The sequence below is a fragment of the Ptychodera flava genome, chromosome 5, assembly GCF_041260155.1.
Source record: "Ptychodera flava strain L36383 chromosome 5, AS_Pfla_20210202, whole genome shotgun sequence".
Lineage (NCBI taxonomy): Eukaryota > Metazoa > Hemichordata > Enteropneusta > Ptychoderidae > Ptychodera > Ptychodera flava.
This window is the reverse complement of record NC_091932.1, coordinates 45,335,418-45,361,221: the sequence shown is the minus strand read 5'-3', so window position 1 is coordinate 45,361,221 and position 25,804 is coordinate 45,335,418. Positions and strand designations below refer to the sequence as shown.

General features: G+C 37.0%; 1 protein-coding gene across 5 annotated transcripts in view; it reads right to left on the bottom strand.

The window, feature by feature from the left end:
- LOC139134092 (regulating synaptic membrane exocytosis protein 2-like) overlaps positions 1-25,804 on the bottom strand; it is a 78,160-nt gene that overhangs the window by 29,106 nt on the left and 23,250 nt on the right. For all 5 annotated transcript variants that reach the window (XM_070700996.1, XM_070700994.1, XM_070700998.1 and 2 more), the window contains exons 5-15: positions 21,013-21,642; positions 15,932-16,007; positions 12,512-12,631; positions 11,871-11,988; positions 11,475-11,566; positions 10,955-11,040; positions 8,219-8,400; positions 6,795-6,888; positions 6,055-6,126; positions 4,996-5,212; positions 1,897-2,040 (exon numbers count right to left, since the gene is read on the bottom strand). In XM_070700996.1, coding sequence (XP_070557097.1) covers positions 1,897-2,040; positions 4,996-5,212; positions 6,055-6,126; positions 6,795-6,888; positions 8,219-8,400; positions 10,955-11,040; positions 11,475-11,566; positions 11,871-11,988; positions 12,512-12,631; positions 15,932-16,007; positions 21,013-21,642 — 1,831 coding nt within the window. The remainder of the gene's footprint in view (positions 1-1,896; positions 2,041-4,995; positions 5,213-6,054; positions 6,127-6,794; positions 6,889-8,218; positions 8,401-10,954; positions 11,041-11,474; positions 11,567-11,870; positions 11,989-12,511; positions 12,632-15,931; positions 16,008-21,012; positions 21,643-25,804) is intronic.

Here is a 25,804-nt window from a genome sequence, read left to right as displayed (position 1 = left end):
TCTCCTGCCCCGAGGGTACATAGTCCCTTGTTTGGGCTATAATATATATTATTCATGCAATTTGCACAATCAGCAGATTTTTATTGTAACCAAGCATGGAACTGAAACTGTTTAAACAATACTGAGTATTAGAGTATACATATAAAATCGTAGCCAGTATTAGGGTTAGTCCTTTCTTGTCTGTGAAAACGAAAGTACGCAAATTATACTTTATTGTGGTGATGTAAAAACTTGAAGTAAAGCAATTACACTTGTGAGCCTTAGTGATACATTGCGTCGAAATTTATTTTGCTTAATGTCGAGTAGTTCCCGGGGAAAATGAAAGGATGAGTGATCACCATCAAGTATGCTAATCGAAAAACTAACGTTTGATCACTCACGACTATTCCTCAATGTATCTCAGCGCAGACAAGAACAAAATACTTCGGACTTTGTCTGTGTCTCTGGCAGCGTAGAATAATCGATTGAAACGTGTTTTAAAAAGTTTCAAGGTCAATGCACAAAGTTTAGATGTGCTGTATATCTAATATGGTACTTTGTTGAATAGTTGTTCTTTGTTATGGCATGGAAATATAAGCCCATTCCATTTTACTATTCCTAATACAATCATCTCTTGTTCAAGTGGAATTAACGCATGTCTCTCATCAAATAGGCGTATACATTATGAAACATATAATATATTATATATACATATAATTCAGCGATATTGTCTTCACAGTTGCTTTTCCACCCGTTAAATAATTTTAGTGATATTTTAATTCATTATGTTAAAGGTCGTTGACTTGCTCGTCATCAATTACGAATCTAACTTGCCATGGACAGTCGTCATCTTCTTCAGCAGCCAGCAGTTTTTGTATCAATGCCAAACAAAAATCTCCTCACCTTACTGAAAACGGATGACCGAGCTTTAGATCATCCATGGCAACATAAAGCTGAATACGTACAAAAATAAACTCTCTCTTCGTCTGTGTTAAAACTACCCTAGAACTTTCATTTTCTACTTCTTCAGAAGGAATCAAAAGATGGACATTGTTACTCTGTAAAAAGTACACCATTGCCATGTGTACTTAATACGACTTTGTACCATTTGGAAGTCACCGTGCGAAATTTCCTTACGTTTAAGGTCACGGTAAGAACCATTTTGCAAGCGATTAAAACTCAAATGAAAAGCTCGCAAAGAAGGATTTAACGAAACCATATGTAGACCGATATACATACTAAGTTTAAGATGCGCGTCTTTAAAATTGACCAATAACTCAAGGAATAAAGTGTCTGCAGTGACGTAAAGATTGTTGTTGTTTGACCTTTTGTTTTTCTTGACAAGCTTCATTAAAGAAGAATGCGTCTCGGGGACTGAGATATCCAGAGTCAAGCATTTACGATGCATTTTTGGGTCTACCACTTGTCGGGGTCATTTCGAAGTTCACAGAGTAAATAAAGTTTTCACCGGCTTATTTTTGTGAAAATTTTTGAAAATCCAAATTTTTAATTATCCCCAAAGTTAACAGAGAGTTAACAACAGGGATGACGGTCATTTTGAATTTCAAATAATCGGAAATATTGGGTAATTTTTTTTTCTGAAATACCAAATTTTGAACGGCGACCCTTAATTTTTATAATCTATTTCGAAAGGGAATGGTTTAAACTTATCTTACATAAAGTTTGTGCAAAAGTTTAAGTCATTCAATTTCGATAGGCGAACTGTCTACTTTAATATAACTCAGACTGAGACATGACTCTGAAACTTAATATTTACGTACCCACGTGACCTGACAATAGCTTCTGTTGAGAATAATTAAAAATTGAGACAATTTGACACGCCGAAAGGAAACTGTTGGACAAATGACAGATCTCAGCATTTCACTCATTAGTATAACGTATAACATTTCAACATACTTAGGTTGTCAGTTTCTTTGATTGAACTTTTGGACGATCTTCTTAAAGATGCGTCACTGTCGTCAACATTTAGCTCGTCCAGCTTCTTAAGTAGCGGTTTGATATTCTTGGCACCCGGAAACTCTTCCTCGTCACTGTTCTCCTCTGGTAGAGTGAGAGAAGAAAGTCTGTAATTACTCAAAACAATTGTGATTTGGCGAGGTAATGTTATCATAATTTTTACAGCTATATACCTTACTTGTCAAAAAATAAACCTTAAATCAATCCACTCATAAAATTCAGGATAGTTCAGTAAATTCTCAACATAACGCACGATACCTAGTCACTTAGCGAAGATATCACAGTCATATATGCGAATATGCTAAAAGGGTGTACAGAGGAGCCAAATCACGAAGTTATCCTTAAAAACTTCACATCTCAGTTCAAACTGTCAGTTTTCCAACGCGACAAAGTCACCTATATTGGTTTGAGCCTTGCCTTCATCTGCTATGGCATATGCATGAGAAAAGAATACAGCGGTGAATCTCCCACATGAAATCACTTAGAGACTATTGTGCGCTTGTTCGTAAGCAGCAATGACGGTTACTACGGCAACAACACGCAGTTACCAAGTCCAGTAACCAAGCGGTGTCTTCTCCACCCAGAGTAGAGCTTTATCACGTCATCGAGACATCTAACACTTTACAGAGTTCTCTATTTTCATAACGTCTCCATGTCTAAACTTTGACAGGTAAGCTTGGCATTTCTGTCACCAACTGTAGTGCGCTTAAGAACTTCTCCAGTTACATCGCACGATTTTGGTAGCAGCCTAGAGATTTGTTTCGATGAATCGCCAAGACTTAATGGATGACGGAGTTCATAACGTGTATATGTGTCGTATTCAAAACTCTAAAATGAGAAATATTTTGTTTCAAACACTTTGAGATGTACCTGTATGATTGTCACTGTCTACGCCATCACAGCACATGAATACATCAATTGTATTCATTTGACAAAAATATTCTATGTCGAATATACTACAGTCATACGACACCGAGATAGATTACAGATAGATCTGCTCATATAACCAACAGGATAAAGATTGTACCTCCCCTGGTCTCCTGTCATCATCCAATACACACATATATCGTTGTTTACCGTGGAACAGAGGTACTATAGGTACTCGCATTTGGCACTGGAGTTCTATAAAATGGAGGCACAAGGTTCTCGCATTTAACACTTAAGTTAACTAAAATGATTTGACAGACTGCCAGATCAAATATTTGCCAGCACACTCGTAGAAAACGAGTTTATCGCATTCTTAATAATGTCAATAACCTTTATCGCGGAGATAAAACCTATGAACCTGGAACAAACTGCAACTTTAGTAGGCCGCTATATCACACAGTTTCTCTCAGAACACGATTCGTCGGACATTATGAGGGAAACTTTAGCGTGACATTTTCTCCTTGTTCAAAGTCGAAAAGTGAAAATCTTTGAGATCTTGCCAAAGAGATCAGCCCGTGTAAATGATTCTAGTCTCGTCCGATCAATAGTGCGAGGTGTAGTCATTGCTTGTGCGACACAATTACTCTTAATTCCAAAAGTGGAGAATGCTGGCCAAGAGGTTACCTTTCCTGTACATTTGATTTATGACTTTAACTCGACAATTTTAATTAATGTAAGAAAGCATGAGATATCTAAGCTACGGTTTCGTTGCCATCGTGACTCCATTAGGAGACATCCACACAATATCAGCCAACTCGTCACAATCATTCACAAGGAAACTTCAAAGTTGTTGTAATTTTTAACAAATCACAAAAAATGGACCCCATCGATGTACAAACCGATGTAGATAGATGATTGGGAAGTATATCCAATGAAATACTGCACACTTCGTTCCCAAATGGTCTTGATATCGAAGACACACCATTGGTGAAAGTACTCTTTATCAACACACTAAACCTTTTCAACCTCAAAATATCGTGGCAGTGCGCTGTTTTACAACTCTTCAATTATCCAATATGAACACGATTGGAACAAATTTGGGAGGATTTGATCTTCATATTTTTCAAATTTATCAAAATTACTAGGTGCCCTATAGCTGAATGTTGCAATATTACAAATTACTCATAAAAACAAGTGTATTTCTTAAAAGGAAAAGCAGATGAGCTTACATTTGCAGATTAAACCGACATTACTTCACTATCGAATTATCTCAAATTTGTTCCAATCGTGTTTATGCCATACGCAAATTCACCTAACTGCTCATTATTCAAACCTTTTTACCCGTATTCCGTGTATCTCATCTACGGTGGTTTGTGATCGAGACGAATGCTTGTAATCAGTCACCGTTAGAAAATGAAAATTGTGTTTTGTTGAGATTATCCAGACCCTTGTTCTAACAATCAACTCTGTTACTGTTATTAACTTGAATACCGCGGTGGCAGTGTTTTAAGAAATTTAAATGTATCCTCCAGACCACACCCTTTGAATTGTTGGTATTTTAACGAAAATAATCACGGCTTTCTATTTTTATGTACAATGTGAGAAGTATATGCAGGGATTTGCAAGCAGTTAATAATGCTTGTCTTCGATATACGATATGTTTAGTGTAAAAGCGCGCCACGTAACAATTCTATTGGCAACGTATTACCAAACAAATCTGCCCCATACTGTTTTTGCGATTCTCATTTAGGCTGTGGACAAGAAAGCGTCGATAATAAAAGTAAATGGATGCATTAGTCTTTGATTCACAGCCCCCTTCCCAAACATAAAACACCCAAGAAAGTGTAAAACACGCAAAGAAATTATGAATTGAACGTTTCCAATTAAGCTGGTGTACATCAGTACACAAAAGAGGCGCATTCACTAAATACAGACTAAAGGTAAGCGAACTAGAATATAGGGAAACATTGCGTACAATAAATTTATGGTTAAATCAGTTAAATAGCTAAAAATAGCCGTTTATCTATTACACATTTGCAGGCACCATAATTAATTTTAAAAATGTGATTTTCGCAATGTATTCAAATTCGTGCTGAACCCTTTTCGCATTAAACGAAGCTATAATATTTGTCTTACACACACGGAGCCTGGAGACTAACAGCGACTGCTTACCTGGTGGAGCTTCACTGATAGACATTGACCTCTGCAATCGTTCACGCATCTTTGCATGGTACATTACGGCCTGCATCGTCTGTTCCGGTTTAAGGCATGGCGATACCTTTCTGACAGACTTCGGGGACGGTTTAGGTAAAGGAGGGCTGTTCTCGTCATGCTCGGCTAAGTCGTACCATCTAGGCTCACTGGCAGAGTCCCGCAGGTCGATAAGAACCTGAATAGGATGCGATAATAGAAAAAAACGAGCTGAGATCAAAAATGCCGATTTGTCAAACTGACGTAGAGATCGACTTGAAAATAAGAAGTACCTGCTTGCTTGTTGTTGTTGAGAATCACATTTTACCGACGTAAATTATTGTGCACATGGAGTGTCAACAAAATACCTCTACTCCTTTACGGTTTGAATCCGCAAGGCGTTCACCAAGTGCGTTATTGGAGTATACATTTGACAATAAGAAATAGCAGCTTGTCGGTATTATTACCTTGAACATAAAAAAAAAACCCGTTTGCAGCAATACTGCTCTGTGTAGTATATACAGAAGTGGAAGACGGTTATTGGCGATTGAATAATATTATATTGTATCTTTGTCAATACCAGTGAATTTCGTGACGTCATACCCGGCATACCGTCAGATTATTACTGATAATGTATTCGATTATCCAGCATTGTTACCCAAGATGTTTTCTACGTACTGGCATTGCCAAGACTATAAAATAATGGCAATAATGTATCCTCTCACAGTCTATAATGGACTCAAGCAAACTTTGCACTCCATAATGTACTCAGCTTCGCCTCGTACATGATGTCAGGCAAATTTTGCTTTCGTCTATTATGGGCTGAGGGGGGTACGTTATTGCTTAAATATTACTACTAATTGGTTCATCAGAAATGCACTAATGAAAATTACATGAATTATTATTATCATTATTGTTGTTGGTGGTGGTGTTATTTTTATTGTTCTTATTATTATCATCATCATAATTGATACTATGATTTTCGTTGGTTGTTGTTTTATTGTTGTTGTTGTTGTTGTTGTTGTTGTTGTGAGAACTCACCTCGCCCATGAATTCACTCAATGCATTCGGTACGTCATCCCAGACTGTTAGTTCTAGGGAATGATTTTCAAGCTGTAATGAGACATTTGCATTTGTTATAACTTGTAACTTCATTTGCCACTGTAAGTAGGCAGGGCGCTTGCACAATACTGCGTACCATTGAGACTCAGTTTTAGAGTGTTTGAACGCACAAACCCGGTAAGTCTTGATAAAATCGTGCCAAGCCAACGAATGTCCTTGCAGGCTATTAAGGGAAGACCTTGTTCATTATTCCATTGACTATATGTGTCTTTTATACTCTAATACAATTTATATGCGGTACGTGAGTTTTAAATCTCGCTTCCTTTCCTCGTAGACTGCCTTTTTTCACAATGGCCTGCAGCAATAGACATTTTAAATTGTCAGCTGTCGTTTACAAGAAGAGGTGTTTTCTTTCCATCGCTATTGTCTTGTAAACGTCAGTTAGGATAACCCTTCCAAAGTTTCGTCCTGTCAATTTTACAGTCTCACATGCAAGTCACTATAAGTATGGAGTCTCACACACCTGAGCGTTCTTGTGTTACTTCTCACGTTCATCCGTCATTTGAGTGAAAATAAATCATAGCTATTCCATACTGTCACACTGATTGCGTAAGCATAATCAGACAAACAGAGCAAAGAAAAAGCAAAGCCGACAATTTAATAATCCGGGCTATGATGATGAATAAAGAGTTCCATCACACTTATTAAACGTTACATACCTCCAATTTTGATATGTTCGGATAGACGAAAGTTTTATTCCATACAGGATTACTGGAAGAATTTGACGTGTCCGTACGAAAACGCAGCAACTCTCTGTAATGGATCGGAATGGGCAGATAATCAGCTTATACTGTCGGAAATGTTCACTTCGATAACAACAAATCTGTCAGTACAAGCGACGCCGTCATTACGAATAGCTGTGGATGCATTAACAAATTTACGAATCCAAGCACTAGTGAAATACTAATGTAATTACGGTGTTTTGAAAACCTAGAAACTAACCAAGGCAATATCGCAAATTTTCTTCGTAAAAGCTCAATGAAACTATTCCACATGATTAGAAATGCTCAATACTTTGAATGGTCTTTTGAGATCATCAGAATAGTTATTATTTAGAATACTCTATGAATGTTTAAATATACGAAAACGTTGACAAATAATTTCAGAATGTCTGTCTGTCTGTCTGTCTGTATCTCTCTCTATCTATCTATCTATCTATCTATCTATCTATCTATCTATCTATCTATCTACCTATGTATCTGTGTATGTACGGGCAAATATGTGGGTTTATTCATCATCATCATCATTGTTGTCGTCATCGTCCACATTATTATTCTTAATATAAGCATCGTCATCATATTGACTTGCAATTCGACAAACTCATGAACGTAAGTGCTTTGCAGTTGCTAAAACCCCTTTCAATAAATCTATAAACACATAATTATGCAATCACTTCATCATAAACAGAACATAGTAAGAATATAAGATAAAATCCCTTTAAAACTGTTAGGTACAATATCACAACTGAAAACATCTCACAACACCAAAATTCATCTATACTATGGCAGTTTTGAACTTTTTTATTCAAAATGGGTAATAACAGATGTCCAATATTTGAAAACTGTAAAGGTTTCTATGACGGAAGGTGTTCGAAAACGAGCTGCGGAGAGTTATATCATTGATGACTTCGTTAGATTTAAGAACTAGGCGAGCGGCGTAAAGAGAAAGATCGATATAACTTCCAGCAGCTATTCTAGAAGCTACTTTAACTATTCTTAGAAGACTGATTCAGTCTTTCTGAATAGCCTTGCCGTACCATACCATGAAGTAATTGAAAATGTAAAGATAATCTCGATCGTTGCTCTGTAAAAGCTAATGATAATATGTTGGCCTATATCCACAACCTGAATTGTACATGTGTGCATTCATGTATGTGCACATGTATCTCTGTATGTATCGCTATCATCTATACATGTATTTATGCATTTTATGTATTCTGCGTTTGTTGTGCACAAGGATATATAAGAAGTAGATGTGCATCGGATAGGTACGTACTTTTTCACTTGAAGGGAGTCATATACATTTCTGGACTGATCTGTTTAACCATATGTACAATTAATTCAACAAGTCTAGAGTAACTCACCTTCTATGCGGAAGGAGATAGATTTTCACGTAGGGATTAGAGAGGTGATCCCCTGTCGTCCTTCTCACTGGTAGATTTTCTGCCTGGAAAACTGTGATAATTAACTCTTCGTCATCTTCATTGTGTAAGATTGAAATGTTGAGACGTCCGGAGACCTTGGTCTGCTCCGCTTTGATATCCACCTGAGAAAATCATGCGGGGATAATTAGTAACCTACAATCACGTTTCACGACACGAGTGCCTATCACCAACCTTTTGAAATATCTTTGTATTCATTCTAGCATTGAATTTATCACGTATTAGAATGCGCCTCGGGGACAGATATTCGGACTCTCAAATTTTAACAATTCTTTTCTGGCCTACCACTTATTGGGGCTAATTCAAAAGCTCGTGGAGTTAGAAATATTTAACGAATTACGGTCTTAATTTCCGAAAATCGAAAATTTTATATTTCCTCATAGAGTTAACACAGGGATGGCGGCCATTTTAAATTTCTAATATCGGTAAATGTTATTTGGTCTGTTTATCTAGTGCAACACTTTGCACTGTGACCTCTGCTTTTTATTCTATATTTGGTGAGAGAATGTTTGAAAATTTCATCGGGGAAAGTTTGAGCAAAAGTCTTTCACTTTCGAGGCGAATACTACCTTATGCTCAGTGTTTGTATTATTACTCCATTTTTCAATTTTCATTAATTAAGTTTCAAACAAATATTCTCTATGTTTAATATTCTGCTAGACAAAAGTAGTCGTATATGTTTGTTATTTCTCTATGTTTAATATTCTGCTAGACAAAAGTAGTCGTATATGTTTGTTATTTCAATTGCAATTGATACATATGGACCAAAGTGAAGCAGCTACAAAAATTGTAGCCTGTGATTATTTGCAGCAATATGAGGAGTCTTTAACTAGGGCTATTGTGCACCTTTGAGGCTGTTTCGAAATGATTGAATAATAACATATTGAGCAAGCCAATGGGCTATTAACTTCCGAGACGCTACAAATTGTCAGGCAACATTACAGTGAATTTGATTGGACAGAAAGTATCAGGTAAATATAGCAATGAATTTGATTGGACAGAACGTATTAGGTAAATATAGCAATGAATTTGATTGGACAGAACGTATCAGGTAAATATAGCAATGAGTTGATTGGACAGAAAGTATCAGGTAAATATAGCAATGAGTTTGATTTGACAGAAAGTATCAGGTAAATATAGCAATGAATTTGATTGGACAGAACGTATTAGGTAAATATAGCAATGAATTTGATTGGACAGAAAGTATCAGGTAAATATAGCCAGATATGATTGGACAGAACGTATCAGGTAAATATAGCAATGAATTTGATTGGACAGAACGTATCAGGTAAATATAGCAATGAATTTGATTGGACAGAAAGTATCAGGTAAATATAGCAATGAATTTGATTGGACAGAAAGTATCAGGTAAATATAGCAATGAATTTGATTGGACAGAACGTATCAGGTAATATAGCAATGAATTTGATTGGACAGAAAGTATCAGGTAAATATAGAAATGAATTTGATTGGACAGAAGTATCAGGTAAATTTACAGTGAATTTGATTGGACAGAAAGTATCAGGTAAATATAGCAATGAATTTGATTGGACAGAACGTATTAGGTAAATATAGCAATGAATTTGATTGGACAGAAAGTATCAGGTAAATATAGCAATGAATTTGATTGGACAGAACGTATTAGGTAAATATAGCAATGAATTTGATTGGACAGAAAGTATCAGGTAAATATAGCCAGATATGAAAACACCGAACGTTGTTTGTATGCAGTGCGCAGACAATACAAATGAGATACAGCAAAGAGATCTTCTCTATCAAATGACAATTACGATGAAAAGTTCAGTTTTAAAAGCTTTTAACAGTGCAGAAGCATAATATTTTCGAAAACAACTTTCCCAATCATAATAAAATTTGACACCGGCCCGAAACATGTTGTATATACTGATACGTTACTTTGGGATTTCAAATAGACTCCGAAAAAGGCTCTTTTGTTTAAAATAAAAGGTGGTGCTGTATTTAGAGAGTGGAGGACGTCTTGAGAAAATTAAACAGCAAGAAAGCTGCAGCTACCAGGCAGTTAACGCGGGATCTTTCAGGAAATAGAAACAAATTAATATCCAAAATGTTTAATTTACTGTAGCGTACTATCTGTATTCAAAAGTGTTCAAAAGGGAGTACTGACAATCATGACAATATGTTACGTTTTCATGACAACTTTAAATGACGTCATTCCATACTAATCTGACGAAGTGCAACCTGATGTGCGCGTAAAAGTATTCGCTGCTGCTTTACCGCAACCGACGATTGCCGATCAAGATCATGACAGTCCACGAATACGGTCGATGCGCTTCTGCGTTTAAAACGTCCGAGTGTACGGTTGACTCGGAGTCGTACAGGAACAAAAATAATATAATTGATAGCGTTTTGCTTCTATAAAAAATCGGATTTCAATGTCTTGACGGTAATTTGCCATGGGGACAGTTTCCACTTCCTCTTAGCATCCTGCCGCCCACCCACGCATGAATTCAAAATATACCACCATTACGCAAAAACGACGTTTTCAAAGACAACAGATAATCTTTCCAATGTCGTCGCTTCTCCCCTCGGCATTTTACAGTATAATACTGCCTTTCACTGGAGGCGGTCAATTATTCAGGGACGTACTTGAAATGTTCTTATTTTCCGCTAGATACTTACTGGCGATTTAGGAAGCTTTCTCCTTGGCGTGCTTGGCGTGTTTAAGAGTTCTTTGTATTGATCTTCGCTCACCTGACTGGCTAACCCTGTGAATGACAAGGCAATTGTACATTCAGCCAATTACGTTCATACAAGTGCCAACTATAGATCTCTTACACACTAAAGGTTTGTCGCTTGTGCTACTTCTTCATTTTAGAAATTATTTTAATGTCGTGATTTTTCAAGGAAATTGTAGCCATATTTAGCTTGCTAAGGAACAATACCAATTACCTGTTCCTTGCACTCCTTGAATTTATTCAAGAAAGGAAAAATTGTCATAAGAATAACAAGTGACCTTGCAAAATATTTATGATTATGTGTCATCCGTGTTCTTATATTTTTGGCAATACTATATCTATTCCAGTGAACAATAGAGCTATATTTTGAGAAGTTGTATCCTAAATGGAGTGCCAATACATGGCCTTCGTTTTTATTCTTCAATTTAGCGATGTTCAAAACCCCCTTCTAATGTCTAACTTACTAGTACGTGTTAAGTCGATTGCTTTCTGCATGGTTTGATTCGAACTTTCACAGTTGTCACTCAGTCGTCGGCCAAGCTTAGTGTGACTCACTCTGTGGTAAAGATAAAGCGGGATGACCAGGATTACAAATCAACTGTCAACATATTAAAGCACTGTGACTGCACATCCAGTAGAAATAATAGCAGGCTCAACCGGCAAAGATTTCACGAAAAATAGTGTGTAATTATCCATATGATCAATCTTGAAGTGACAGAAAGGAAGGTCGTTCTGTTTGACACTGTTACTGCGTAATGAATACTTGCTTGCTGACTTGTCTGCATGTACAAGTGATTTTTTATCTATCCCAAACTCATTTCAGCGTCATATGACAGAGTACCTTCAATTGGATTTCTCACCTTCGTTTATGGGCCACTAGGATATTAACCTCCTCCCTTGATTGATCCAGGATGTCCTTCACTTCTTCAAATGTCTTGTTTATAAGTGAAAAGTAATTCCATTCCAGAATTTGATCTCCTATGTGGCGAAAAGATATCGAAATAGCGTCGGAAAAAAAAACGGAGTAGAGATGCAGAAGAGAAAACCGCCTTTATTATCGTGGAAATCTTATAGCCATAAAAAGGGAACGTTCAAAGCTCTTAGCTCATGTCTTGCGTATCTTTATTACCCATGGTTGTGGCGTATTTTGCCACGGCGAATTTCGTTTCTTGTTTGCAATCTCTTTCTAATATCCTGTGATCTGAATGTGAGCGATAATAGGGATGTAAAATTAGAGGAGGAATCTCTCGGTATTGATTCAAAACACCCATCTCCCAGTAATATGCTTCAGAGCTAATAAAATGTCGAAACACAGGCGCCAGTAGAGACTTTGTAATGCTTAAGTAAAGGTACCGAGGTATAAGTCTTAAGAAGAGACCGTGGCCTGGTAAAGGGATTGCCGTAGCAACATATATTGGAGGAGTATATTAATGGCCACATACAGGAATCGATGGGAATTAAAATGAAACCTGCGGCAGGCGACACTCAACACAAGGATTACCTTCTTTGATGTCGCCCTCAACCATAGCAGGGCCACCCTCCGTTACCATGGTGACGAAAGCTCCGAGAGTGCTGTTCGCGCCGACTTTACCACCGACTACGTGCATCCCGAATCCATTGGCTAAAGAAAGCAAACGTCAAAGTTACTTCAAAGTAAAAACAACTTTCGTTTACGTCACATCGCAATAACTAGAAAAACTGCATAACATCATCAAAATATATATGACTAATTACAGATAATTATGCAAAACTGGAGTTTAGGGAGTATGGTGTTTTAGAAATTAGTTGCCTGGATACATAGTTTGACAGTGTCAAGATTTACTAATGCTCACATTTTAGTTAAAACTTTAACACACTTCTATATTTAACTCTTCTATCTGAGGATTGCATGATGCATGAAACTTAAGTAATAGATTTCATTACTTTGTACTTGAAATAATCTGTTTATTTATAACGCTCTGCTTAAGCATTGAGCACTGTAATTTCCCACGAGGACATCTGGACATCTGTATACTTCGATATATATATATATATATATATATATATATATATATATATATATATATATATATATATATATATATATATATATATATATATATATATATACGCCTCTCTGTGAGCGATGTCGTATGTAGGGTGGCAATACCTTCGATTTTTGCGATGACTGGCTTACAGTTTAACACAGCCGCTTTCATGAAAAGTGTAAGCATAATCTTTACAGCAAATTAGACGACCGTAATTTAATTCGGTGCATGGTAAGGTTAAGTGGGACAAAAATAGAAATGACAGTGCGCCAACATAGTTTGACTGACGAACTTGAAGAGAACACTGGATCCTTAACCACTGTAAAGTAGCAATGATTGTCAAACAATACGCACGTCTCCGTATTCAGTGACACATGTTTTTTCGGAGAGAGGTGACAATAGGTTCAGATATTTTATCCAGTTTTGTTGTAACATCGTGTCTTAAATTCTGCAAAAAGTCGAATGGGAGTCTTCGTTCAATCAAGGATTTCACGACTCATGCCTGTGCAAGGTGCACACGCAGATAATGCACCGTTACATCCATTAAAGATCCACCCACAGTGCGATAAAGCTACAACGAACACGAATATTTCTGTTGTATTTGACGTCCCACGGCCCATCGCATTGGATTGCTCTTATCATGTTTTTGCTAGCCCAGGCTTACTTTATCTTGAAATACACAGTCTATGCTATAGATAACACGACTCAGGACTGCTACGCTCTACCTGAAAGGCGGATTCAACTATTGCTGTTATCGACGAGATGTACTTTGTTCTCTTCCTTTACATGGGAAAGGCATTGAATTCAGTCATTGAACCTTTAGCAAGAAAATATGTACCTTTGTAATCAAGGCTATGAGGAGTATGAATACAAAAATAAACGAAACCAATTTTCTCAATTGCGTAGAGTTTTTCTACAAATACCACAAAGATGAATTGTGCAATTTTCCGTTAATGGTATATAACTCAAGGCTGTTCATGCCAAGGCTTTGCCCCAGGCTTATCGCCCCTTCTAACGAACTCAACAAATCAAACAGAATATACAACAACAACCGGACGTTCAATTTCAGGTCCACATTTTCATATTCAGCGTGGTGAACGGATTTGTATTACAATTACTTGAAGGAAGGACCGATTAAGAATATGAAATACCGCGGCACAGATAATTGTTGCTTTCTTGTTAAAAAACACAAACCTGTATTCTTGACAATGTTCGAAAATGAAGAATCTTAAAACCGACCATTTTGCTTGAAGGTCAGCAATACTAGAGTGAAAATGGTCAATGTGTGTATTTTATTCAGAAGTAAGCAACGCAAGAAAATTATTTCATCCAATTTCAACTCACTGAGAAGACTGAACATGTCCAATAACAATGATGTGCTGAAAAAACTACGAAACCGTAGTCTATTGCACAACCGATGAAGATAGTAGGACGTTGAGTAACATAGTTTCAGGTCATGGATCGATGAGCGTAAAATATGAGACATTCAGAGGAAGTTTGTTCACACTTGTTACAGCAACAGCCCCTCCCCTCTATAGTTTTCAATCCGACGAGAGAAAACACTGCACTCAGTTTGTGTTGGACTGAATGAGCACAATGGTTTTTTTTTCATTCTCAGCAGAGTTTCCAAACTAAATGTTTGACCTAGTGGTTTACCAAGAATATGCTACTTAAGTATTGCTCAAATTTAATGTATTTGTTTAATTTTTGTGTTGAAATTAATACATGCTGTGTAGTCGTGTTTCATCAGTACAATGCTGTTTAAATGGCTCATTTACGGTCCTCTCGAGTCTAGTCTTCTCACAAGAAACAAAATATTAATGATCATCCTAGTAATAACAACTTATCATGATCCAATAAGTCAAAACATGTACTAGAAGGTGGAATCTATTATAGCGAAAATCTGGTATCATAATCTTCAATAGCTAGTCCCTGAAAATGTAGTACCGTTGAAGGTCATATCGCTGGTGAAAGAAATTTCTTTATGACTAGACCCATCTCTTCATTCAAAGCAACTTTTCCAGATATCACGTGATTGTACATATTAAAGACAGTGTTTTTGCTATACAGATGATACATTACAGTGTAATACCATTTGTCTTGAAAATGAGATCTCCTAAAGTGCTAACACACATACATATGGCAACTGGCAAATGCATGCCAGGATGTGCTCATTCTTTTCGAAACCTGAAAACACTTCCTGGTTCTAATTCCGTATATCCTTCTTTTTCGATTTGTCTCTTTTTTTAATTTCGGAATGTGTAAATACGTGGCCGTGACAAAGATTGTAGGGCTTCAAATCTCTGTAAGTTATTTTCCTTCCATAACGTAGAGTTCTAGGTTCTGGTAAAGTTTTAGTCTCTTAAACAACAATAGGAGAAGAACGAGAACATGAACGTGACCAAATGCCGTGTGCTATAAAGAAATTGAAAATGACGATTCTAACATCTGTGCTGTGAAATGGCTGCGGACTAGTTTATATATTTCCTCTGGTTTAGCATTGGTGCGTTAATGGAAACAGTGGGGTAAAGAAAAAACGTGCTATTTCGGAAAGCATTTTTAACCTTACAACCAACATTTTGCCAGTTCGCTTGTAAGCTACGTCTTGTAAAATGCAGGAATTTACAAATTTTGCAGATATCTTACATACATCCCAAACTAAGCTCCTTCTATAGTGCCATATTATCGGCAGTATGTCTATTTGGTCGACATGACAGGGTAAAAGCTTGTACGAAGACTGCATATACTACAGAGACTTTCCCGTAACCATTAAAACATTCAAGGGTTTATTATAACAGTGACAATAATACAAAACAGTTTCAACTGTCGAGCTGTTGGGCTCTCTAACTACGTTGAAATGTTCATGAAATAAAAGAGATTATGGTAATACTCACTCCGTGATGACGTATCGCCGAATTCCCGATGTAACGTAATCCGGCGGATTGGCTTATCCGGTGCACTTCTTGCTCTCTGTAAGAAGGTTTGTAATCAGATTAGACAGAAAGAAAGACTGTCTGAAATTCAACTTGACAGGCGTGCTATCTCTTCTTATCTGATGTTGCCGTAGGACGACTCTGACGAAAAGAAAAGTTAACCTGCTTGCCAAAGCCGACGTAGATAATACTGCGTTTTGCTCGATTAATTGTGCATGTGTAATGACTCTTCGTTTCGCTTAGAAATCTCTTCATCGAATGCTGAGGGGCAACCTTTCATTAACCTTCGATTACCAACTTCAATTGAATTTGGAACTTCTGATTGAAAACGGATAGCAAAATTGATTTGACATTTGGCTGGCACTGTATTGATAACAGAAGTACTATGACTCAGTCAACAAGTAACACTTTATTCGAGTATTTTAGATTAGTACGCACTTCCTCCATTTCTACGACACTTGTTTAAAGTTTCCATTTCAGTCATCGAACTGTTTTACGGCGTTTTACCTACATTTGCACACCAGTTTGGCCAGTCTTATATTTATTGTGTGTTGAAACATAGCGGAATTTCTATTTCAGCATCATGTGGTATTTTTGATTCACTACAGTCGGGCTTGTTTGTTTTCACTCTAATTGCAGTTGACCGTAAACTTTGAGTAAATATGTTTTACAGTATGACAGAGAAGTGTTTTATCAAATGCCTACAACAACTTATATTTCGTTTCAATTGTACTCTTGGCATCTCTGAATTGGATAATTGCTCTGATCGACTTTTCGTCTTATCAAACAGTCTCTACTATTCAAGAAACAAATTTAACCCTTTTCAAGAAATGTTTATTTAACCTTTCCAAATACAGCAATTCAAAATCAGCATTGCACAAGATCGCGATCACACAGACACAAACACTGCCCTGACACATCTGCCACTGTCAGTCAAGTTACAAAAAATCCTTATCTTTATTTAAAGATTATTTCACCGGTATGTATTAGCAAGTGAAGTTAATGAAAATCATCTTTACATCCTTAGAAGTCTTTAGATGGTCAACTTTGTTAGGATCCTCACTTGGAGCGCGTTAGACTTTATTGGCGTATTAACGAACTTCATCTGATATCAACAGAGGAACATAAATGGACAAAATATGAAAGCAGTTTGACTGTATTTTACAATTCACATCTTTTCATCATCCGAAAATGATGTGATGAGAGCATCTTTTCGCATTAATGAAGATGCATGACTTCATTATGAATATCAAAATACCCTTAGAACTGTTTCCACAAGTTGTTCCGACACACACCCCGACTGCAAAATACGAAATCTGCGAATCGTATTTATCTTCATGGAAGCCGCAAAACAAACCAAAGCTTGAGATTCCAAATCGATATGACGAGATTTGTATTACTTCGTCATTCTCGGGTGAACACACCTAAGTCTTTGATGTGACACTATCTGCATGTGAAATCGTTATCCATTAAACGACAGCGTATGATCACGATGTAGTTTGCAAAAGGCATGAGTAGATGTCTGTGTCTGACGTGTGTCGGATTGTGTTTGCATAATTGATGCCATGTGCAAAATAAGCTGGGAAAAGTCCGTATGTTTACAACTACTAAAAGTATGGGATTGCTTCAACCGCATGGTGCATACTGCTTGAGACTAAAATTCTTTGATTTAGTGCAGTACCCGAGAAAGTTTTTTTCTATAAAACATTCTCAGTTATCATTGCTTTAGTATATGTGAAATGTACTCGTACAATATTTCCCAGACGGTTGAGTAAAATGTAAGCACAAATGATCCTATAAACATATCACAAATATTATCAAATCGTCTGTAAATAGGTTATAACAACATAGCTGATAAATTTACATGTATGTAAAATACCTGAAAGGGTCTGTATTATTATTCACTATTCACACTTTTCAAGTTAAAAAGGGGAAGCTAAAATATGTAGACCCTTTAAAAGGAATTAGTGTACATGATGCGTCCTGACATTTTAAGCTGACTTTTTATATAGGCGGCACTTCATTACACGCATCAAAAAGAGTGCTTATAACTGTATCATGTCGAATTTCCCATGAATATGCAAATGATTAACAGTAAAAGCATATGCAATTTCAACAAAGTTTTGGGTTAGGCCCTTGCAACTTTTTGCTCTTCCAATACACATGATCTACTCGACCAAACTTGCTGACGCTTTCACGACTGAAAGTGGTGTATTACGGAGGCTCTTAAAAATGCCATTTTGAAATAGCATTACTTCTGCTAACGTCCGATATATGTTATCAATTATCTATATCAAGTGTTATCATGCGATATAAGATGATGGCCAGTTATCTATATTAGCACTTTTTAAGCATGCGACATATGATGACAAACACCTGTATCATTACTTCTGCTACCATGCAATGATGTATCTATATCTGATTCAGCACCTATTTACTGAATTTTCTATCCGAAGTTGATAGTTTGCTGGTGGACAGAATTGTTTTTGAGTCGACCTGAATCCCAGTTTAGCGAAGTATTCATTGCTTTGATTCACTTTGTGTCCGATACATGATATTGAGTATGCGTATGCGAATGTTTCATGCATTTTCACAGCGTGTGAAAGTGTCGCGGGCAGAAAATTGTAACAACATTAGCTTGGTCATTAAACCACTCGTTTTAAGGGTTGGGCTTTAGCAGAGTGGTTTTAACTGTGATTTCTTCGCTAGTTGACTATAGGCGCCGTACAGAGTTCGAATCCGATCGAGACTTTACTGAGCTACAATGCGATATACAAATGACCAAATATCTTTATCAGTACTTCCTTCTGCTACATGCGATATGTAACCAAATATCTAGATCGATGGAGTGTAAAGCTTGACCGTTTAGCAAGATGTGTGTCTATAATCGTCACATCCAGCCTTTGCTCCCTGCCACTCATACTCTTGTGCTATACGTGGTTTGAAGTGTTTCAGCATTCATAATTGTCAAGTTAGTATGATAACATTAACTTAAGAGTTTAAGTCTGTCATAACACGACAATTTGAGGGTTAAGTCAAACCATAGCCGATAAATAGAGTCCGACGTGATGTGTTTTAAGTGACATCCAATTACAAATCAGACGCATTGTTCGGAGATATTTATCTTCATGCTCACATTATTTTGCGTATCGTATGACAGAGAGGAACAAAAATGGGAAAACAAACATGGTTTGTGCACAAATGAGGAATGATTTTCGCAAGTTTTAGTGAAGAAAGAAGGCAAAGCGTGAAACTAAAGGAAGAAGCAAACCGTACAGCTTTTAGATATATTTTCATCTTTAACGTCGTCTGGTGTTGATGGTTATTTCACAACTATTCACATTCAAACACTGCTTTTGTCTCATTTTCAAGGAACCGCATTTTCTTTACAGGCGCAATTACCGTTGCCACCTGTAATGCATTATTTATTGTTCGTGACGCATCAATGGAGAGACATGAGTGAAAAATTTTGTAGAAGATCATGGTTTGCAACGACGCATCAAATTTGGGAATATTGTAAAAAAATTATCATCAGTTCAAAGAACAGCTATGACCCTTAACCTAAAATGCGACGACCAGAAAAGTAATCCGAGACTTCTTCCAAGGGTTACTGAGATACAAAAGAGGAAATGTCAGATACTTTGTATGAAAATGCATGATTAGACTGGCGAAATGTAAAAAAGGTTTACTCAGCCGACTTTTCCAACAGACAGACATAATAGAAAGTCCCATTAGGTGCAGAGTCACGGCTCAGTTCCAACCTTAAAACGATCAACTCCTCAAAGGATGTTTCGCATATCACGACGCATTTTACTACTTGTCTTAAAATAGATTGCTTGCAGGATTGTAAATAAGGGCATCATTTTACAAGTGGTATAGCCACAAACCGGTGACGTCAAATCGCCGTATACAAAACACAGACGCCTTGTAATTATGAACCCTGTGCAAAATGACATGAATATACTTGAAATGGCATGGAAGCTGTATCCCCTCAAGAATATTAGAATCACCTACAAGGAACTTTTAAAACACCCCCTAACGCACTACCCAGTAATAAAGCTCAAGATAAGCATGGTATCACTGCTGAGCACTTAAAGCCATAATGAACCAGAACTAATAGCTGCTTATCTTCTACCAATTATTATGGTCCTGAAACCCGTGAACATTTCATCAGTAAATGCAGTTACTTCGAAACCACAAGAAGCAAGTTCATGAACAAAATATCTACCCTAGACCTTCATACTATTGATTTTACTGATCCGGAAATTATTACCAAGATTGCACTTGATTGTACTATCCCTGAGATCGCCAACCAGCTATCAACACAATCTCTTCATAATCTTGAATGGATATGCAAACAATATTGTTATAAACTACAAGTGAAGAGGAACAGTCTACAAGACGATGACACTGCATTCAACCCTGCTACTGTGGACAGATTCGTCCCTGATTTTAATTTTGTTTGTTTGTTTGTTTGTTTGTTTGTTTGTTTGTTTGTGTTGTCTATAATTTATTTTCTATACAGCCGACATAAGCTTATAACGGCTTGACCTACCTTCTGAACTGAACTGAACGACGGCACTATTGTGTACAGCGATTTGACGTCACCTGTTTGTGGCTATACCACTTGTAAAATGATGCCCATGTAAGTGTGTATAGTGTATGTGTATGTGAGATATATATATATATATATATATATATATATATATATATATATATATATATATATATATATATATATATATATATGAGTGTACAGATGTATACTTTGATGCTTTGAGTATAGTATCCATATCATATATATATATATATATATATATATATATATATATATATATATATATATATATATATACATACATATTTTGTGTACATGTATTTTTTCATGTATGTATGTATGTATGTATGTATGTATATGTATGTATGTATGTATGTATGTAATTCCTTTTTAGAATGGCTATTGGCTATTTCAATAATTTGAATTGCACATAACAAACCTCTCACCATGACAATGATATATTCATATAAGCAAATCAACTTACCTCGACTGACTGCATTGCTGCTGTAGCTCTTTCGTCACCCTCAGACAAATCAATTTGACCCATCCGCCTAATCCTTGGTAAAGAACGTTCCTTTCTTGCCGATGATTTATCACAAAATTCACTTCCTGAGGAGTACGGCGATAGATAATTACTGTCCTTGCACCTGCCCATTTCGTCAGAAAAGCTTGTGTTGAAATAGTTCGTCGAGTCTTCCCGCATAACTATTTCTGGATTATTAAAATAAGGATGTGTCCGTCTGTTTTCCCTTGTGCTTTCTAACCCGTAGGCACTGTGGGACATACGGATTCTCTCATGAACTTCCTCGTATTGGCTAGCACCGTGGCCGTTCATGAATTCTGCCTCACTGTCCGATGTGCTCTCTTTTTTCGTCAGAGAGCGCCAGTGTTGCTGTGGCAACCGTCTCCGTTCCCTGCGAGACATCCTTCTCCGTCTTTCACTTGAAGCCGTTTCTCTCTGAGTTGTCACACTGTTGTCGTGTTTGTGTTTCACGCTGTGGGATCTAGTTTTAGGTCTGTCATGTGCCACGAAATGATCGCGCGTCCCAGAAGTGTAGTAGAATTCCTGATGGGAAGTCCTCCGTCTTGGAGGCCTCGAACACATACCTGTAGTCTGTTTATCAAATATGTGAAGAAAAGAACCGCAATTACGGAGTAAAAATCACAATGGGCCTTATGATTAAACCCCCTTCCTCAATCTAACAATTTTAGTGTAGATTACGCAGATAGTCTCAAATGCACTTTGCTATCCATTCTCATACATACATACATACATACATACATACATACATACATACATACATACATACATACATACATACATACATACATACATACATACATACATACATACATACATACATACATACGTGTCAAAACTGCGTTGACACAAATCCATATCTTGCAAGTTATTTCTTTTGATTTAATCTCACGGTCATTGCATTGACTTTTCCTTCATCCATTTCGTCTCAGCATTCTAGATATCTGCTTTTATACACCAAAGGGCGGGAATGAAGTAGACAAAACACTTGATTTGGCTTTGTCCTGTTTCCATGGTGAAGCTTCATCGTTGAATGGAGCCGGTAATTATGGCCTTGGGCGGTACTTGTGAAATGTTTGATGCCTCAAACATAATTTCTGACCTGTGCGAATTACGTATGTCCTACGTCACCTTGGGCAATTTTTCGGCACAACGTGTCACGTGGGACGCTACATTGTTCCTGATAATGACCTCAAAATATGTGTAATAAACAAATTTATAGATGGGCGCTGTCGCTTTTGATACAAAACATTAATCACAATACTTTGGCTCTTAAATATACCCGAGTTTGTTTCACCTGGAAAAGCATCAAAGACATGAATGTAAGGAGTAGCTTCAAGATCAAACTTTCGTCAGCCATTCGCGCTGATTACGTTTACAGAGTGGATCCATGCTACACAGCCAGGAAGCAAACACTGCACACAGCTCATATCATAGACATGAAAAGTAATCCACCTTTACATCTCAGCGTAAGCTTCACACCTAAGAAATTAGTTTTTCCGTCCTAAAGAATATTCCGCCTATCAAACGTGATCGCAGAAGCACGAATTCGCGGCTTATCAGTCGCTCTGACGAATCTGGAGCTCAGAATGGGGTTCCATTTTCGGGTCCTAATCACTCTGCGCCGACGGAAGGCGAATTAGATGCAACCCTTTCAGGTGCCGTTTACCGCCCTCGGGGCAAATCTTCCAAAGTTCCGAAATAAGGCTTCTCTCGCCCGGTTTTAATATGTCATGTTATCTTCCTGAAAAGAGTAGCGAATGGACGGGGAACATCAAAGGCCAATGAGAGACTAATTTCTCCGAGGATTAAAAAAGACACGGGTGCGTACATGTTACTGTTAGCAAGATGGTTTTTCCATTGAATTTAGTGATACGTAGACAAACAGGTATCACACTCTCACGTGAAGTGAAGTCAAACAAAGCAAATGCAGTGCAAAATTTTCATCTGTCGTCAAGCCCCCCCCCTCTCTCTCTCTCTCTCTCTCTCTCTCTCTCTCTCTCTCTCTCTCTCTCTCTCTCATGTCGTTTAATCATATCGTATCGAATCTTTTTGCCTCATTTCTTACATATGATATAATATCACATATCAAGACATCACGTGATACCGCTGTAAATGAAATGTTATTCCCTCTTCATAGATAATAAACGGCTCGTAGTAACATGGTCTACTTTGCTTCTGCGCATTTCGTTAGTTTGATATTGTAAGGTTCATAACTTTTAAGTTGACATTTTGCAGATTTCATTCTTGATATTCGATGCTTTGACATGGCTGAAGAGCTGCAAAATACTACACATACACTGATTTGAGAAATTTATGTCGTTTTCGAATCAAATATACCGTGAGTGTCGCCGACACAGGTCTAGCCTTTACAAGTTGACTTGATTTGTGTATAGTGTTCACACTGATGGGAAAGTCTTAAATTTAGTGGATGCTCCTACGTAAATTCCACTTATCTCGTATAAGCATGGTAATCTGTCAAGTAGGCATAGTTTCTATGGGATATCACTCTTGATAATTCTGTAAAATTGTATACTCCAAATAAGGATCAGACAGTGTCTTATAACCTGCCCAGTACCAGAATTCCAAAATGCCACCGGAAAGTGGTCAAAAAGCGCCACGAAATTTATGCACCTATCCTATGAAGCATTTGTAGCGACGATAGCAATTCGATTCCAAAGAAATAATTCAACTGATAAAATCTATAACATTTTAATCAAATATTGAAAGACACTCACAATATTCTATAACAGAAATGACAAAAACTCTTATATGGAACCGCCGTTATCAAATATATCTGCTTGGAAAAGCAAGCGCCAAAATATTGGCACTTCAGATATTTAAAGGCAAATCAAGATAACATTTATAATAATTCACTTACCGATTGAAAGTGGTAAAGTTTATGTTTGTTCATTTCAATTGCGCCATGGTTCAATCCCGAGTCATTAAATGCTGAACTAGCAACTATTCGGAAATTGGCCATGCGTGGCAGGATGCAGGCCTAACTAGATTTTGCCGAGCAAATACGATTTAATCTACTTCTCGAAAGAGTCATTCCTGAAACCCGCCAATGTTTTCATGTCGACAGATTTCCTAACCAGCGAGCAATATCAGTATTTGGTCATAATGATGTCCATTTTTGGCGCCAATTCAGTATTTTGACGTACTTTGGGATTCCCTTCTTGCGCGGGTGATTAAACAAAATCGGCCTGCTGTTTGTTAATTTGCGAAGTCTATACGATATCGTGATTACTGCAAGTGGAATGGAGCTGTAATTGTTAATCTATTCGAGTTCTCTTTCCATTCTCTCCTGCATTGACGTTATAAGAAATTTTACAATCATAAAATAATTGACAATTTACCCGAAAGGAAAAATGCTTTACATGTCCATAACATGAAATCCTGCCGTTATCGAATTTCAATTCTTAATTGTAAACAGGCCATATACCCAGTAGACTTAAGATTTCAATTTTCGTTTTACAATTATCAGCGTTCTCCTTCTTACATTAATGATCAGACCCATTTATTTGGTTAGGTGACTTGCTTTAAGTTTGGTGAGTTCGTAAAACGGACGAAACCATCAGCTTTGCCATTTGTAGCAAATCAGGAAATTATAAAATCGTCTAGTCACAAAACCTGTCTTTTCGTGTTGCATGGCAACCGACGTGACCTCTCGACAAGAAACATATACAAGTTTATCCTGTTGTTGACATTTCAAGCAGGGAAATTTGAAACGGAAATATTTGTATAATATTTGGCCAGACGGAGGAAATACGCCTAGAAAAGCCTTGCTAGGGGCATTAATCGAATGACGTATCTATGCACCTGATAGTCCTGTTATTTTATCATATTTTATATCCGCCTACTTAGAATATTATGCTTTAGTATAAAGTTCTCCCAAGGAATAAACGAGCATTCCGATTAAATCTCATGGCATTAAATTTCTTCATCAATAATTACACGATTCTAGGGTGCTTCAAGCTATCTTGAAAGAAGTTGGTTTTTTCATTTCGAAGACTCTCTAATTTACTGCTTGAATCGTTTTGTGGGACAGAAGCAGTAACTTTTGATGACAATGTCTGTTTTTCAACTTTAAGTTCTTGTTCTACTTCCCAAAGTACGTTGAAACACCAACCGTATAGCTTGTAAATACTATGTCTACATGTGTAATATGCACTAGTATCGTTTAAATTTGAATTTTGGTTCGGGAAAAAATTCACTGTGAACAATACCATTTCAGTCCATACATGTACAGGCTGAATTGACAATTAGAGTACTGGGTATCTCAACATGCTTTGGGAGAAGAGCCAAACTTTATAGTAAACATTAAAAACAAAAAATAGTGAAAATATCATCGAGCTTTCAGTTATTGGCCCTTTAATTAAATATTAATTATAAATCAAAAGAGTACACGGTCAATGTCAATAAACAAAGGACCTATGCAATATATTTTAGACGAATAAAAATAAAACACACACTGCATCCGTGACAAGAGTTCGTTATTACAACAAGCATTATTCTAAATGGGATCGATAACTATTGCTAAAGTCCATTTACGTCATTCAGTCCTACTAAGATAGTTTTGTAAGGTTTTGGCAGGAGTTCACCTAAGCGGTACTTTTTGAACTAACGAGCAATCTTTCTCAGTGATAATTCAACCATACACACATCAGGAACACCTGATCGAAGCTAACCTTGGTACAGGTCTGGCATTTGACAGGCTCTTCAAAATTTA